At 39.1% G+C, this 16,599-nt stretch overlaps 1 protein-coding gene and 1 non-coding gene across 2 annotated transcripts; both read left to right on the top strand.

Annotated features, from left to right (window-relative positions):
- The first annotated feature begins 1,173 nt into the window (after nucleotides 1-1,173).
- Nucleotides 1,174-2,406, top strand: LOC124938679 (nicotinamidase 1-like). Its single transcript, XM_047479164.1, has 5 exons — nucleotides 1,174-1,364; nucleotides 1,463-1,646; nucleotides 1,733-1,866; nucleotides 1,954-2,139; nucleotides 2,227-2,406. The coding sequence occupies exons 1-5, from the start codon at nucleotides 1,221-1,223 to the stop codon at nucleotides 2,302-2,304; spliced, it is 726 nt and encodes a 241-aa protein (XP_047335120.1). The 5' UTR covers nucleotides 1,174-1,220; the 3' UTR covers nucleotides 2,305-2,406.
- A 565-nt stretch (nucleotides 2,407-2,971) lies between these two features.
- TRNAS-GCU lies at nucleotides 2,972-3,053 on the top strand. The gene has a single exon. It is a non-coding gene; the product is annotated as a tRNA-Ser (tRNA).
- Nucleotides 3,054-16,599: the final 13,546 nt, after the last annotated feature.

The following is a 16,599-nucleotide window of genomic DNA, read 5'->3' as shown; positions in this document are numbered from 1 at the left end:
GAGTTAATAGTTTTTCTTTTAGCTTTCATAGTTAATAGTTCCATTATAACCCTAACAAAATTTAAATAAAACAAACACAATATCATGGTTATTTTGTTGTTCTTTGAGGACTGTTAATGGAATTCGGACATAGTCACACACTCACACATAAACTGTTGTTGATTCATACGATAAACTAAAAAAAATAAAATGCAGAGAAATGGGTGAAGAACGAACCAAATCGAGAGCAAGCTGATGGAAGAAGATGATCGGAAGCCAGAGCGAAGAAGACCACTTGAAATCTGGAATCGAACCAACAAGATGGAGGGTTATGGCAGCGTCAATCGCACAACACGAGCAACAAATTGAGGTTTTGTGAGTTTTCCGCCTTTCCTCCTTTTCAATTGATAAAATTTGCCTCATTTATTCACTTAATTTGTCCCGTTCTTTTTTTTATTTAAGTGGGGATGGAGCCCACCCTAGTCAAAGCGTTTTTTTAATTTATGTGGGGCTTGAGCCCACCCTAGCCCAAGCGTGACTCCGCCCCTAGTGATAGGGACAACGAAGTTATGAACGAAAGTAAAGTCACGAATCTGACGTGGTCTATCACTTGTGCATTAGAGAGAAATTTTTTAAAAAATTTCTAAAACATTATCATTTTTCATGTAATAATTTTCACTCTCTTACACATAACCATGCCATGTTCATACAAAATTCTATCAAAAGAGGTCATTTTTTAAAAACAAAATTAAATTGTCTCTTCATATGGTCATTTTTAAAAAAAAAAAATTAATATTTCATTTTTCTCTCCTTCTACTTATAAAATAAATTTTATTTTATTTTTCCTAGTCCCAAACTGCGGCCGGCCTGATTCATAATTAGACATCTGCCCATCTTTTAACTTAAAATGATAATGATAGGAATCACTTTAATACATTTATTCTTTATATAATTTTGTTTTTCATAATATTATAAAAGTAAAACATCATTAAAAAATAATAATAATTGAAAGACCCATCCATGTCCACCTACTCAAAAGTCTAAAGAAACCAAACTTTAAAAAATGAGAAAGCGCCATTAACAAATCACATGTCTTTGCGTACATTGACTGACTCTTCTAATGTTGAATTTTCTTCAACTATATCCATTCACCTTCTCTAATAGTTTGCTTTACTATCAATCACCGATCATCTTATATTCTCAAATTTATCTCTCTATTCCATTCCATCAAAATCAAGAAAATGGTCTCACCATCAGTACTTGATCTGTTGAAAACGGAGCTTCCAATCGAAGAAGAACCTCTTATACTTTCCGGCGATGTAAACACCGGTCTTGTTGTTGTCGACGTCATCAATGGCTTTTGTACTGTCGGTGCTGGAAATTTGGTATTTCTAATTGTGTATCCTTTTTGCATCAACCATGATATTGAAATACCTTTTATGTTAGAATAATCATAACCATGATATTGAAATACCCACTACAGGCTCCAGCCGTACCTAATAAACAAATATCTGGAATGGTTGAGGAGACAGTTCGTATTTCCAGGAAGTTTTCTGAAAATAAATGGCCGATTTATGCTCTTCTTGATACTCACCATCCTGATAAACCTGAGCACCCTTACCCTCCCCATTGTCTAGCAGGAACGGATGAATCAGAACTAGTTCCAGGTAAGTAACTATTAACAAAACTCTATTTGGTAGAAGAAGAAGAAGAAGATGATGATATGGTTTCTGGTTTTGATTATGATCTGCAGATTTGAAATGGCTGGAAAATGAAGAAAATGTAACTATCAGGCGCAAGGATTGCATCAATGGGTATATTGGTTCTACTGAAAAGGATGGTTCCAATGTTTTTATCAATTGGGTCAAAACCAACAAGATCCAAAGGGTAATTAATATTATATAACATGTTATTGTTTAATTTGCTGTGTTCTATATCCTATTTTGACCAATTTAACATGGACTCTGTTTGAAGATATTGGTTGTAGGAATATGCACAGATATATGTGTTCTAGATTTTGTTTGTTCAGCTCTATCTGCAAAGAATAGTGGATTTCTAACTCCTCTTGAAGAGGTTTTGGTTTACTCCTCTGGATGTGCCACTTTTGATATTCCAAGTCATGTTGCAAGAAACACTAAAGGTGCTATTGCACATCCACAGGTAAAACTTATTAATCAGAATTCAGAAACCCATTTTTTTTAGTTAGATTGGTATTGTTTTTAATTACTACTTCATATTTTGGGGCAGGAATTGACTCATCATATAGGCCTTTACATAGCAAGAGGAAGGGGGGCAAAGGTTGTATCAGAAGTGTCTTTTAATTAGCTTATTATGAACAATAATATGTATTATATGATATTGTCATTATCTTGTAATTTCTTATATATGTGATATGTCAATGCTCATAAGATATTTTCAACTTTTTATTATTTCTAATATCTAACCTTAGCTAATTGGGTAGTTTAGAACACAATAGAATTGGATTTATCATCCATCTCATTGAATACATCTTTATTGAAGTAAAAAAGTGTAGATAGTTTGCAAATGTCAGAAAATGAAAGAGCTCCTTCACAAACTTTTGAATCTGCATTGTCTGAAAATTTCTATAATTGAGGTGGCTAAATTTGACAGTGCCATGAATATAACTTTGAAGGATTTTATATGGTTGCATATAGTCATGTTGATCAAGATTTTCCAAATTGACATAAATTGAAGTGGTTGAAATGATTTTTGAGAACAAATATCATGTTTTTTTTTTGTCATCTTTGATGTAATTACTAATTATCAACCCTAGCTATTTCTGAATGAAAGACAAAAGATTTTGCACCAATTCATTATTATTGTATTTGTTCTGCTTATAAATAAATTAACTTTTGCTCTAGGGCATACAATATTGGTCCAACAATTAGATTTAGTATTAATGACTTTTTAAAATTATTTCTAATTTTAAATATATAATAAATTTTTATATCAAAAATATATAAACATCAAAGTCGCTTTGGCCGAGTGGTTAAAGCGTGTGCCTGCTAAGTACATGGGGTTTCCCCTCGAGAGTTCGAATCTCTCAGGCGACGAATATTTTTTTTTTCTGTTTTTCCCGAATTATAACTTCAGAATTATGTATTTGATTATTTTGGCTTTAATTGATGTTTGTTTCATTAACCTTTGACAATTAATGGTATAGAGAGACACAAAAGAGATTGATGTTTCTGTGTGACAAATGACATGTTTTATGGTTTTATATTTTATGAGAACAAATGTTGAGAAACTGTTACATTGAAAATGTGCAAGTGCGGATAAGAAAGGGAATCAGATGAGTTTATTAATTTGGTGTGAGATATTTTTCCTTACTAACATGTATAGTTTGATTTCTGCAAATTTTCATTGCAGTTAGAAAGAATCCATTCATATCAATTTTCTTTTAATAATTTTTAGTTCAATCAAGAAGTTGTTTGAGCCAAACTGAGAAATAATAGTCTAAAAAGAATAAAGAAAAATATTCAAGAAAAAATTGGATATATAAATACAACTATAAGAAAAAAAAATCTACATAAGTCAAAAAGAATATGATGGTAGAGAGTCTACAACTTAGATATAGTTTGTTATAGGTTTTTTATTTATTTAATTTTTGAGATTTTACTCAATTTTTTTTATAAATTTCTTATTTATCACTTCATTATGACTTTGTCTAGACAAGAGTTTTAAAAATTTTGAGTTAATGATTTATAATAATTTTGAGAAGGTGAAATATTTCGAATAAAAAGATTTAAAAGGTATTTATATATAATAATAAAATAATAAATAATAATTTATAATAAAAAATATTTTAATATTTTAATTTATGAATTAAATGATGTGATAGAAAAGAGGAGGAGTGAATGGATGACTTTAGAATTTGAGTTATTCCAATAATTCAAACCGAACAAAGTATGTAATTTTAACTATTAAATTACTCATTTTATCAATTAAAATATTAAAAATATATTTATTTTATTTTAAAAATAAATTAAAAATTAAGTAAAAATATTATATTAATTTAACCAATTAAAAATTAATATTACTCCTTTTGAGTTTATAGAGAGATTAAGATGGCAAGATTAAACAACTAGTTCTCGCTACATATTATGTCAAATTAGGAAGATTCTCACGCGATACACGGATAAAAAATATAAATAAAATAAATTTAATAAAAAAAATAATATTATTATGTATTTAATCTTTACCATTCTTAATAAATGACTAATAATATATTAAAATAAAAATAAAACATTTTCATTCCATCTTTTATTCATTTCGGTAAAACAACATATCTTCTCACATATCTCATCACATATTTTTTCCGAATAAAACTCTAATCTCGTGACCTTACACTTCATTTTGACCAATCAAATATTTGATTCATATTTTTAACATTTAGCATCATGACCTCACACTTTGATCAATCAAATATTTTATTCATATTTTTTAACCAATTTCAAGTGATACCGACATATTATCACTCGACAAACCATATCTCAATCACACTTAATAAAGCGTTGTACTTGTTCATCAAAAGTCAAAATATTAATTAAAATATATGTTCAATGTCTAATACTGAACAATCATTTTGATGTCAACACCATAAAAATTCTTGTTTCAAAACTATATATATATACATATAAGTGAGTAATGAGATAAAATAAGAGGTCGGTACAAAATGTTCTAAAAAGAGATAACAAAATTAATAATGAGGTTAATTGGAAAATATTTAAGTAAGGTTAGTAGGTTGTAACTTAATTTGGGTGACAAAAAATAATCAATTAAATTTTATATGCTATTTTAAATAAATATAATTTTTTTACCTGAAATATTATAAAATTGAATTATTATTATTATTATTATTATGTTTAATAAAAATAATAATTAATATTATTGTTTAATAAATAAACTAATATTGCATCAAAATAAACTTCGACTTATTTGTGACTTCACTTAAAGTTTAAACAATATATAATCATCTCTTATTAGACTTCTGTTAGGATCTAGGTAGCCGCTAGAGGACCGGGGGTTGGACCGGTTAGCGGTTCTCACTCGAAGGGTGGTGGTTAATCCGGTTAGAGATTAGCACCGGGGTTTCAATACTACACAACCTGTCACAAACCCTTGAACTAGGTTCAAGCGCGGAAGAGGTTTGCTTTCAGGTTGAAGCAACACACTTATATGATGGGCAGAATCGGTATTATATAATGGAGGTTTGAAATTTGATGGGTCGGCTTCGGTAATCTGGAAGTTCGGCTTGAATAGGGTTAAGTCGGTTATAGCGGTACGGATCGGTTAGATAATGAAACCGGCAGACAGTAAATAATAAGACAGATTTTATGGATGTTCGGAGATAAAACTCCTACGTCACCCCTTCCTCTCGAAACCGCGAGAAGGATATTCACTAAGGAATACAAGTACAATCCGATCGAGACTTATTTCCCGCTCGATAACACTCTTACAATTAAACCGAAATTGTAAAACACACTTTAACTTTAGCACTTAGGCTTTCTTAGAACAACACAGTCTTATCACTTGTAGAATAAATGCTCTTAGAGTTTCTCACTTGTCCCACTGTGTCGCGCTGTGTCCCTCATTTACTCTTTTTCAACTGCCCCTTTTATAGGTGAAATATGCCAACGGTCATATTTCACTGCCTTGAATCTGATTGGCTGAGCAGAAGTGCAGTGATTCAGTGTTTCAGAGATTCAGACCTGCGGTCGTTTCCTCAGACCTGATGGTCAACCTCAGACTTGGCAGTCTGTTCTTCCGGTATGTAAGACAGACCTGCTAGGTTTGTCTTTTACTCAATGTAGGCACTATCTGTTGGACAGTTGTCTGTACTTGGAAGATCTTCTTTCTGACTTATCCCGAAGTGGAAAGATCCGGTAGTACTGTCTTCTGCAACCTACAGTCTTTCCTCAGACTTGTATGGATATGGAAGTGTTCAGTCTGTTCCTTTGGTATCATTCTCAACAGATACCCGAATTGTCTTCTTGTACTGGTCGGCCATTTGTCTTAACCGAATGACTTTTGGTATGAGTGATGTAACCGGACTTCTTCCGGTTATTCCTCTGCCTTGTGGCTGATCGGCTGTTTGATGATTCCGGTTTTAAGCTTTGGCCGATCCTTTCTTTGTGCGGTCAAGTTCCAGGTATTCTTGGTCGGTTTACTAGCTTGACCGGTTAGTTTTCTTTAGCCGGTTCTTTTGTTTATCCGGTCCGGTTCCTTGTTCCTGCATGGAAAGTTTATTTAAGTTAGGTTTATTTGAACCGGTCTGATTTTATCTAACAATTTCTCCCTTTTTGATTATTTTATTTAAAATTATCAAAATCATGTAAGTTTGCAACCGTAGGCCGGTTGTTTTATTTGTCCGGATTTTTGAAATTGACTTAGGAAAATTTTTCGAAAAATTTTGAGAAAATTTTTGGAAAAGTCTTATCTTTTATCTTATCAATTTCTCCCTTTTTGATTATTTTATTTAAAATTATCAAAACTAAGTGGAAACGCAAAAGATGGCCGGTTTCAAAAATAGCTTTATATATAAGATAGATAACCGAAAATAACACAATATGTAAAAACACTAAGACAAGTAAAGGAAAGAGAGCCCCTATTCCGAGTCCGAGAAGTCATATATGCTCCGCTTTTTCTTCTTCGGTTGCGGTTGACTGGCCGGTTCGGGAAATCGTTGTCTTGTAGACCGGGTCTGCAGGTGTTCTTCAACTTCATCCTCTTCGACCGGAGTAGCCTGCTGCGATGTACTCGTGATGACCGTTTCAGTGACCTCATTGAGCAGGTCGGCTATTTGAACTTTCTTTGGGGCTTCCCTCTTTCGCTTTTTCGGCGCTGAAACGGAGGCGACCGCCTTTTTCTTCTTGTTGTCGGCTGCGAAGCCTTCCAGCCTCCGTGTTTCTCTTTCCAACCGCTCAGCATCCTTCGCAGCCTGAGCGGCTGCTTTCTTAGCAAGTCCTGGGAACATGGCCTCTGACCTTCGAATCCGCTCGGCTTCCTCTTCCTCTTCGGTAAGTTGCGACGGTCGCGGTACCTCCTTTTCTTTACTTGCCTCAGCATCCAGCGCATCTTGGACCCTCTTAGCCGCTTGGGCATCAGCCTCTACGGCCGCGGCGTCCGCGTTCATCTTAACCCTCAGCAGTTCGGCAACTTGTTCGGAAAGCGCCTTGAGTTCGGCCTCGAGACCCATATTTTTCTTCTCGAGTTCGGAGACCCGTCCGAGTGTTGTGCCGACCAGGTCTTGAGCAACCTCCGCCAATCGTTGATCGGTTTCTCTTTCAAGCCGGTCGAAGTCTTCCTTTAACTCGGAAGTCAAATCCTCCAAAATTACGGTTCGTTTAAAGTATTTACTGCGCAGAGCCGCCTCTTCCTGTAGATCTTCGTCGATTTCTGAGAGTCGGTCCCGATTGTTATTCAAGAGATACCTTGTGGTGTCGGCGAACTTGAGTGCCGAGCCAACGATTCTTTGGGATCTCTCCTTGAACGGCTGAACCGCGGACTCGTCAAACTCTTGTATGCGGCTATCAATCCGTTCTGTTGTTGAGTCTTCAAGCCTTTGAAGACGACCCTCAACCCATTCCTTTGTGAAGTCTGATTCGGAGACTTCCGGTTGTGGAGGAGGGGATTGCCCGATGAGATTAGGATCGGCTCTTTCATCGGATTCTTTTGATGCCGCATTCTCCCTTGGAGGTGTTGGACAGTGATCCGGACTCGTTTAGATCCGGGGAGCAGTATAGACTGGTATTTTTCTTTGACTGCATATTGCTTCTAGCCGGTCAATTTCTTGAATGAGGTCTCCTTTGGCTATTTCAAGCCTTTCTAACACCCGCGGTGTTAAGGTGTCTTCCGGTCCCACCGCTTCGAACTCTTCCGTAATTTTCCGGATGCGTGTGGTTAGCTTCCGTAGTTGGACCTTTGGTTTTAAGAGGCAGGTTCGGTGTAATACCTCTTGAATTGTGTTGGAGTTTGTGAGATTCATGATCAGGTCCTCCACTTCATCTAGTCTTTGGATGCATTCCAAGTCTGTGTGGCCCGGTAGGATTTCCCTATACGGTGTGCCGAACCGGTGCTCGTGCCATTCCAGGTATAACTCCTCAATCGACTCGGCTCGCTTTTTGATGCCCTGAAGGAGTTTCAGAGATACCTTATCGGCCTCTGCTTCTTCGGCCTCCTCCTTCTCTTTGTCGTCGCCTTCATCATCGGCTTCTTTATCACCTTCTTCACCATCCTCTTCACCACCCTCGGTGGTCTCAGGATTGGCGTCAGGACCGGTATTATTGGGGCTCTGGGCCGAATGCTCGTCCTCATTGACCGATCTTTCGTCCTCGGCCTTCTCTGTATCGGTTCTTTCAGAGCGGGAAGCCGACTCTACATCCTCCGTCTGCTGCGGCGGTTCCGAGAAAGTTATTTTCTCTTTTCCTTTGCTTTCTGCCTTTGCTTTGGCTGGGGCCGCTTTCTTGTCGGTTTTCTTCTTTCGGCCACCTGTGGAACCGGGGGCCGGCTGCTTCCTTTCTAAAAATTGTTTTGATCTGATGAGGCATCTATCTGCGACGATGACGCCGGGACTGATGTTGAGATTGTGATGAAGGAAGATCTTACCGAGAGGAACGGCGTATCCCCATGACTGGTTTTGAGTCTGGTTTCACCATATCCATTAAGTTGTTGAACACCGCTTTTGCCCAGTTAACCTTTGTTCCCTCTATCAGGCCGATCAACATCCTGATTTTGTCCCTTTTTAGGTTGCTATAGTTTCCTCCCCTCGCCAGAATCGCCCTTGCGAAAATGTCACAGATTGGAATATACTCCGGTTTCAACGTTGATTTGCTGCCGGATACTTTTATCGGCTCCTTAGTCGCCGAGAGAATCTGGCAAGCTGCCTCAAAGGTTTTGAGCTCAATGTCCGCTGTTGCATCCTGGCCGGTTGTTGGAAGGCGCAGGCTCTCTGCCACCGATGCCTCGGTGAGCTCTATTTCAGTACCGCATACAGTTGCGGTGATTTTGTCATTAGTGATAGTTGCGGTTTTGAAAAATTCTTCGACCGCATCTTTGTAGAGAACATGAGGACCGCCAAGGAAATATTCCAGACCGATTTTGACTACCCGGTCAATAACCTCCTTTGCCTCGGACGTACCTTTCAGCCGGATTTCCTCGAAATCCACCTAAGATAGGTGCTTAAACAAAGCCGAATCTCGCCCCATTTTAGAGATTTTTGAGAGAGTTTGAGAAATAACCGCTTCAGAGAGTTAGAGAGCTTAGAGAGAGAAAGCAGATTCACGTGATAATGAATTAATATGACCGAGAGTCCCTTTTATAGATGCGGTTTGGAAGCCCAACCGTCCCATCAACATTGGGCGGGAATTTTCCCTCCAAGCTGAAAGGAGCGGCAAACCGTGCGCGGGAGTGAAAAGGCGCCAAACCATGGGCGGTAAACCAAGGAGAGGCGGCAGTTTTGGGCGGGAAATTTCCCTCCAAAACTTTTGCTTATGCCATTGATGACGCACTCTTCTTTTTGAAACCGATTGATGGTGCGGTTTCTAAGTTTAACCGGTTATTTTGAATGATCAGAGTGTTTGCAATCTTTTTATGTTAAGCGATTTTATGTGACCGGATAAGGACGCGGTTATAGGTTGAAGATGTTAGCCGGTTACTTAGATAAATATTCAAAGTATTAAGAAGACCCGGTCATTTAAACTGAAATGAGATTGAATTCAAGAAATGTTGCAGAAAGAAAACCGACAGAAAAATCGGTATTGGAATAGGCATACATAAACAATGGAAAATTACAGTCTATGGAAGAAACATTCTGGAAATTCTTTCCTCCACCGAATCCTTATCAAGAATGTTTGAAGGGGCGGCCGGTGTGCCCGGTCCGAACTCTGGTCGGTATGATAGGATTAGTTTGCTGATGTGAGGTGCAAAGCCAAGACCTTTCTTGGTTATTACCATGGATTTCAGACGTCGGAAGATGACCGTGGACCAATTGATGGCCTTGTTGCTAAAGATGTTGGTCATCATGTTGTAGGTATTCTTTGAGTACCGCTGATTAGGGGACTGACACAGAATGGACCGAGTGACAATTTCAAGAAGGAGTTGAGCATTGCGACCGAGGCGGGTTTTTAACCCATAGTTTTCCACTGGATCAAGGTTTCTAGAGAAGAGTAGTGCATAGTAGAATGCATCAATTCCCTCCAGAGTCGGGAAATCAGAGAACCCTTCTGTGGGCAAATTGAGAAGGGAGGCAAATTCGGCTTCATCAAGCCAGAAGGTGTGGTCCCTTAACGTAGAGACAATGTAGTCGCCCCTGATGCAGGCACTTCTGAAGAATGCCTTGACATCCTCAATCAATATGGGACCGGATTCTTCGAGGAAGGTTCGAAGGCCGGTATCAATAAAGGATTCAAACATGGTTTTCTTTGTATGATTTCCGTCTCATTCTTCCATACATGAGTTGAAATCGATGCTTAGAAAGTTTCCCAAAGTTCGGCTCGGCATGATTACGGTATTGAGAGAGATGGAATTCAAAGGATTTCAGAAGTGTTTTATGCTTTCGGATGTGGTAAGTTGATTAGAAGATGGCTCATTATATAGGATCGTTTTTGGAGGGAAAAACTAACCATTGATTGTGAGTTTTGTTTTATTAGACAAAAGAATCTTTATGTTTCCAAGGTGCATGGGGAAGAGACAGATTTCGGAGCCCGAGGTAGGTATTAGTTGAGAAGTAACCAGGTTAGTTGGATATTAAATGTTCAGGTGGTTGGGGGTTATCTCATTAATTAAGGATTCTTTTTTTTCATTAATTGCAAGAACATAACCGAGATTAATCAAAGGAGACCGAAAATAACATAGATAGTGCCGAAAAAGGCATGAGTAATAACGAAGAAAGCATAGAATCAAACGGAACATCAGTGAAACCGAAGAAGACAGATCAAGCCGAAACGATCAAAGATAGGTTGGATAAGGATGCACCCGGTGCATGAAGCAAAACGACCGGGTGCAGGAAGGAGTGACTTAGTGTTCATGAGAGTTGACGACACCGTTGCGGTTATTGCAGCGGTTTCTTCTCCTCCAAGCTCTCTCGAACCGCTCATAAAAGGAGTCGGTTACTTCTTTAGTCAACACTTGGGCTTGGTTCAAACCTTCTCCGGGACAGGTTGGAACACCAAGCTCCACAAGAAGGCAGCTTAGTTGGGGAATGAAACCGACTGATCGGATGCCAACCATCCAGATAAGGACGTCAAACAGCACCCTGGACTAGTTTACCGGTGTACCGGTGATTATAGCCGCCATCATGTTGAAGTTCGAGGTACTGTAGGTATTTGTGACATCTTTCCCGAAAATGCTCCTCCCGATCACATCATTGAGGAGCTGATATTTAGCTCTCAAGTGCGATTTTGTACCTTATCCTCAACCGGTTCGTCTGACCGTGCGAGGGCGATGGAGATTTCGGCCTTTATGTCGGCTGGAACATCTAGATCTGTCAACCCGTGCTTTGGCAGGCTAAAGCACCGCGCGAAGTCCCTTTCGGTGAAGTCAAAGATGATACCTCCCACTTTAGATTGAATGTGAGTTTCAAAGTGGGGGGTCCCTCTGAACACCCTGGCGTGATAGAAGAACTCCAGAATGGATTTAGGATAAATGGTGTGCTTGTCGTCCAGGAAGTACCGAAGACCGGTATCTTCCAGGGATTTGATCATTTTGTACACCTCATAGTGTTCTGTGCTTGAGCAGGATTGAAAATCAACCTGAAGGATGTTGGGGAACTGAGACATTTTTGCATTAGTAAGAGAATGATCTTTTGTCTTGTGAGTGTTTTGGTGAATGTTTGCATCACTTAAATATTAGTTGGGGGGCTATCCTATTGTCCGGTATTAAATGAGATGATATCTATTAACTGTAGGATAAATATGTATTGCATGAAATAGGTATGTTTGCAGTATAGGGTGTTGGTCATAGACCTGGACTGTGAAGGATATCAACAGATCTTCACGTCTTTTTAGGTGTGACCAGTTTACTTTGAAAGGGCATTATTTCAGAGCAGATATCTTTAAACACTAATAATTATTCCAATTCTGTTCGGAATTCAAATAATCTAGAATAACCTGCTTCCAAACCGGTCAGTCATTAATTGTTCATCCCGATGCGGTTATTTGGTGCATGCACCAAGTAGCCGGTCGGTTTACTCTATCTGATGAGCTGGGCGGTTATTCTATAGGTATCTTGAAAATTTGAAGTCCAACAGTTTAGAAGGAACTACCGGTTTTATCTGTCCGAACCGGTTTCCCTTTAAGCATCCTTAGGAAGGATCTGACTAATGTCGGTTAAACCGAGAGTAAGTCTGAATTGAGAGAACTTAGCTTCCTGTAGGGGCTTCGTGAAGATATCGGCTACTTGTTGATCAGTCGGTACGTATTCCAGCCGGATATGTTTCAGCGTGACATGTTCCCTGATGAAGTGGTGCCTTATGTCGATATGTTTGGTTCTGGAGTGGAGAACCGGGTTGTAGGTGATTGCAATGGCACTTGTATTGTCACAGAAAATCGGGGACTCTTCGGCCATAACACCGAAGTCCTTCAGTTGTTGTTGTATCCAAAGTAATTGTGAACAGCAGCTTCCGGCCGCCAGGTATTCAGCTTCTGCAGTAGATGTGGCCACCGATGTTTATTTCTTGCTGTGCCATGATACCAGTCGGTCACCTAGGAATTGGCACGTACCGCTTGTGCTTTTCCTGTCAATCTTACACCCTGCATAGTCTGCATCTGAGTAACTTGTTAGATTAAAGGACGAGTCCTTTGGGTACCACAGACCGACATCAGGTGTGCCCTTTAGATACTTCAGTATCCTTTTTGCGGCTGTGTAGTGGGATTGTTTTGGATTTGCTTGGAATCTCCCACATACACCAACTACAAACAGGATGTCCGGTCTACTCGCTGTCAAGTATAGGAGGGAACCGATCATGCCCCGGTATGCAATCTGGTCTACCGATTGGCCCTCATCATCCCTGTCCAGTTTAATTGATGAGCTCATTGGAGTAGCCGCCGAGGAGCAAGTGTCCATCCCGAACTTCTTTAGTAGCTCCTTGGTGTACTTAGGTTGGCTAATGAATGTTCCTTCTTTGAGTTGTTTAACCTGAAGACCTAGGAAGAAACTTAATTCTCCCATCATACTCATTTCAAACTTGTCAGTCATCATTTTTGAAAACTTATCACATAGCTTAGGATCAGTGGAACCGAAAATAATATCATCTACATAAATTTGAACAAGTAGGATATGTTCCTTCTTTTCAAATTTAAACAATGTTTTATCCACCGAACCAATGGTGAAATCATGTTGTACTAGAAATGGGGTCAGTGTATCATATCAGGCTCTAGGTGCTTGCTTTAGACCGTATAAAGCTTTATTTAACCGGTATACATGGTTTGGGAATGCAGTGTTTTTGAAACCGGGTGGTTGTTCAACATACACCTCTTCACGTAGGTCACCGTTCAGAAATGCACTTTTAACATCCATTTGAAAAACCTTAAAGTTTTTGAAAGCAGCAAAGGCTAGAAAAATCCTAATGGCTTCAATCCTAGCTACAGGGGCAAATGATTCTTCAAAATCAATGCCTTCTTCCTGTTTGTAACCTTGAGCCACTAATCTGGCTTTGTTCCTCGTGACCAAACCGTCCTCATTGAGTTTGTTTCTAAATACTCATCTTGTTCCTATGACCGATTGATCTTTCGGTCTAGGGACTAGGTACCAGACTTTACTACTCTCGAACTGGTTTAGCTCTTCTTGCATTCCCAAGATCCAATCCGGATCTGACAATGCTTCATCTATTCTTTTCGGTTCAATCTGGGATATGAAAGCGGAATTAAAGTATCCTTCCAGAAGTTGACCCCTAGTTCGAACAGGTTCTGAAGGGTCACCTATAATTTGCTCAGGAGGATGTTTACTGTTTCTTCTGAGATTCAGTTCAGGGATGTCTACCAAATTACCGTTTACTTGATCAAGACTAGACATGTCGGTAGGCTGAACAAGATTGTCAGACCGACCGACTTCCTCGGATTGGACCAAAGTGTCAGCTTCCTGTTGTGTAACAGCTTGATCCGGCTAGGTTTCAATTTTACCCATTTGGTCATGGACAAACCGCCTGAAGACCGGAGTCTCATCTTCACTATCAGAATGAATATTGTTATTTTCCAATCTGTTGTGTAGATCAAAGCATGAAGCAGTATTGCTTTCAACCGATTCATCGAAAACAACGTGAATTGTTTCCTCCATGGTTGCAGTTCTATTATTATATACTCTATATGCTTTACTTACTGCTGAGTATCCTAGCATGATCCCGGTATCGGTTTTTGCATCAAAAGTAGTGAGTTGGGTCTTACCATTTATGTGTATATAACACTTACAACCGAAAATCCTGAGGTACTTAAGTTTGGGAACCCTGTTAAAATAGACCTCATACGGTGTTTTGTTGTGAAATCTGTTTATTAAAGACCGGTTTTGTGTATAGCATGCAGTGTTGATAGCCTCAGCCCAAAATTTCTGAGTAATGCCGGAATCGGCTATCATGGACCGTGCGGCTTCCTTGAGAGTCCAGTTTCTTCTCTCGGCCAGGCCATTTTGTTGAGCAGTCCTAGCACTAGACAACTCGTGTCTAATGCCGGATTCATCAAGATATGCGGTTAATGTACTATTGGTAAATTCGGTTCCTCGATCACTTCGAATGCTATTAATGCGAGTTGATTTTTCATTTTGCAGGCGCTTAAGAAGTGTAATCAGGTTTGATACGGTTTCACGTTTAGATGGTAGAAATATTACCCATGTAAATCTAGAGTAATCATCAATAACTACCATGGTGTAAAGCATACCTCCTAGGCTAATGACCTGAATCGGTCCAAATAAATCTATGTGAAGAAGATCTAAGCATCGGCTAGATTGGATGTTTCCTTTACTCTTAAAGGTTGACCTAGTTTGTTTACCCATTTGACATGCTGAGCAGACCTTATCTTGATTAAATACTATATCAGGAATGCCATCAACTAGCTTTTTACCACGAATGTAGTTTAAAGTTTTCATGTTTAGATGGTTTAGTCTCTTGTGCCACAACCGGGTTTGATCAGTCTTAGCTATCATGCATATAGGATATTCTACTCTAGTTTTCCAGTCTACCTTGTAAATGTTACCTATCCTATTTCCGGTCAGTAGTACGATACCTTGAGAGTTCTTAACTAAGCATGCATGTTTAAGAAATTCTACCGTGTATCCAGCATCACAATCTGACTAATGCTAAGTAGGTTAAAACGTAGGTTTTCCACTAGAAGTACATTGTCAATAGTTAGGTTACCATGGACAATCTTACCCTTGCCCACAGTTTTACCTTTTGAGTTGTCACCAAAAGTGATTAAAGCACCGGTTACTGCTCTGATATCGGTTAGCATATTGCTGTTTCCAGTCATGTGCCTGGAGCAGCCGCTATCCAAGAACCATTCAGAGCTTCCTAGCCGTTTCTTTGGATCCTGCAAAATGTACATATTTACAACTATTTGGTACCCACATTTACTTGGGTCCACAAGCGATTAGTCCCTTAGGTATCCAAACCTTGATGAACCGGACGATCTTCTTTGCTAGGGTTTTAACTGTTCTTTTGGCACTCGGTCTCGTGTATCTCGGTTTTTCTACAAAGGTCTTAAATGGTGATGGTCTTTGGTTCGGTGATCTATGGTTTGACCTACGCGGTTCAGGAAAGGCTTTCATATGTTTAATGATTTCGGCTTTTCTTTTCACAGGGTCAAGCCATTTCTCGGATTCGGTTGGACCAACATAGTCGTATTTTAGCTTTTCTTCCCTATAGTATGCGGTCTCCTCTTCTTCAGCGGTCCAGGAGCTTTTAAGAAATTTTATAAAGGGAAGATTTTCTCTTGTAAGCCTTGCTTTCTCTATGGGTTTTCGGTCTTTGGAGCTATTCTCTGTGTATCCTAGGCCAAACTTGCAACGAGGATGTCTGTAGTGACTGTTCATGTTCTTTACTATATCACTAGATCTCTTATATGCGGTCATCTTATATTGAAGTCGGGCATTTTCTTCCTCGGTTAATTCTCTAGTCGGTTCATTGGATTGTTCGGTCTTAGGATCTAATTCGGTCTCTAAAGTATGTGTATCATCATGTTGTACGACCTCCGGTTCGGTTATAATGAGTGCCTCTGGTTCTGTCGGAATGGGTACTATGGGATCGGTTCTAATGTTGAGGTGCTTAGGTAGCATGGCTAGTAGGTTCCTATATTCTTCTACCATGTCATTCAATGCATTGTATAATTCATCTTTAGTAAATTCCTCACAAGGAGAGTCAAATACCTGTTCTTCATTTGCCATGAGACACGTGAGTTCATCATCACTGTCACTGTGAGCCCATAGACTTCCTCCATCGTCGGCTATCAGTGCTTTCGGTACCTCACTTCCTTCACCAGTTTGTTGATAATTGTTTCGGTCATTTTGATAATCCGGTTTCTAGGTATCCCTCCTCGGCTTCCTGCATTCCCACTTAAAATGTCCCAAACAGTTACAGTTATAGAATCTTACATTGGATTTATCACCATAATAGTTGTT

The sequence above is a fragment of the Impatiens glandulifera genome, chromosome 5 (genome assembly GCF_907164915.1).
Source record: "Impatiens glandulifera chromosome 5, dImpGla2.1, whole genome shotgun sequence".
Lineage (NCBI taxonomy): Eukaryota > Viridiplantae > Streptophyta > Magnoliopsida > Ericales > Balsaminaceae > Impatiens > Impatiens glandulifera.
Note: the sequence above shows the minus strand (reverse complement) of the source record. Positions and strands in the feature narration are given on the sequence as shown.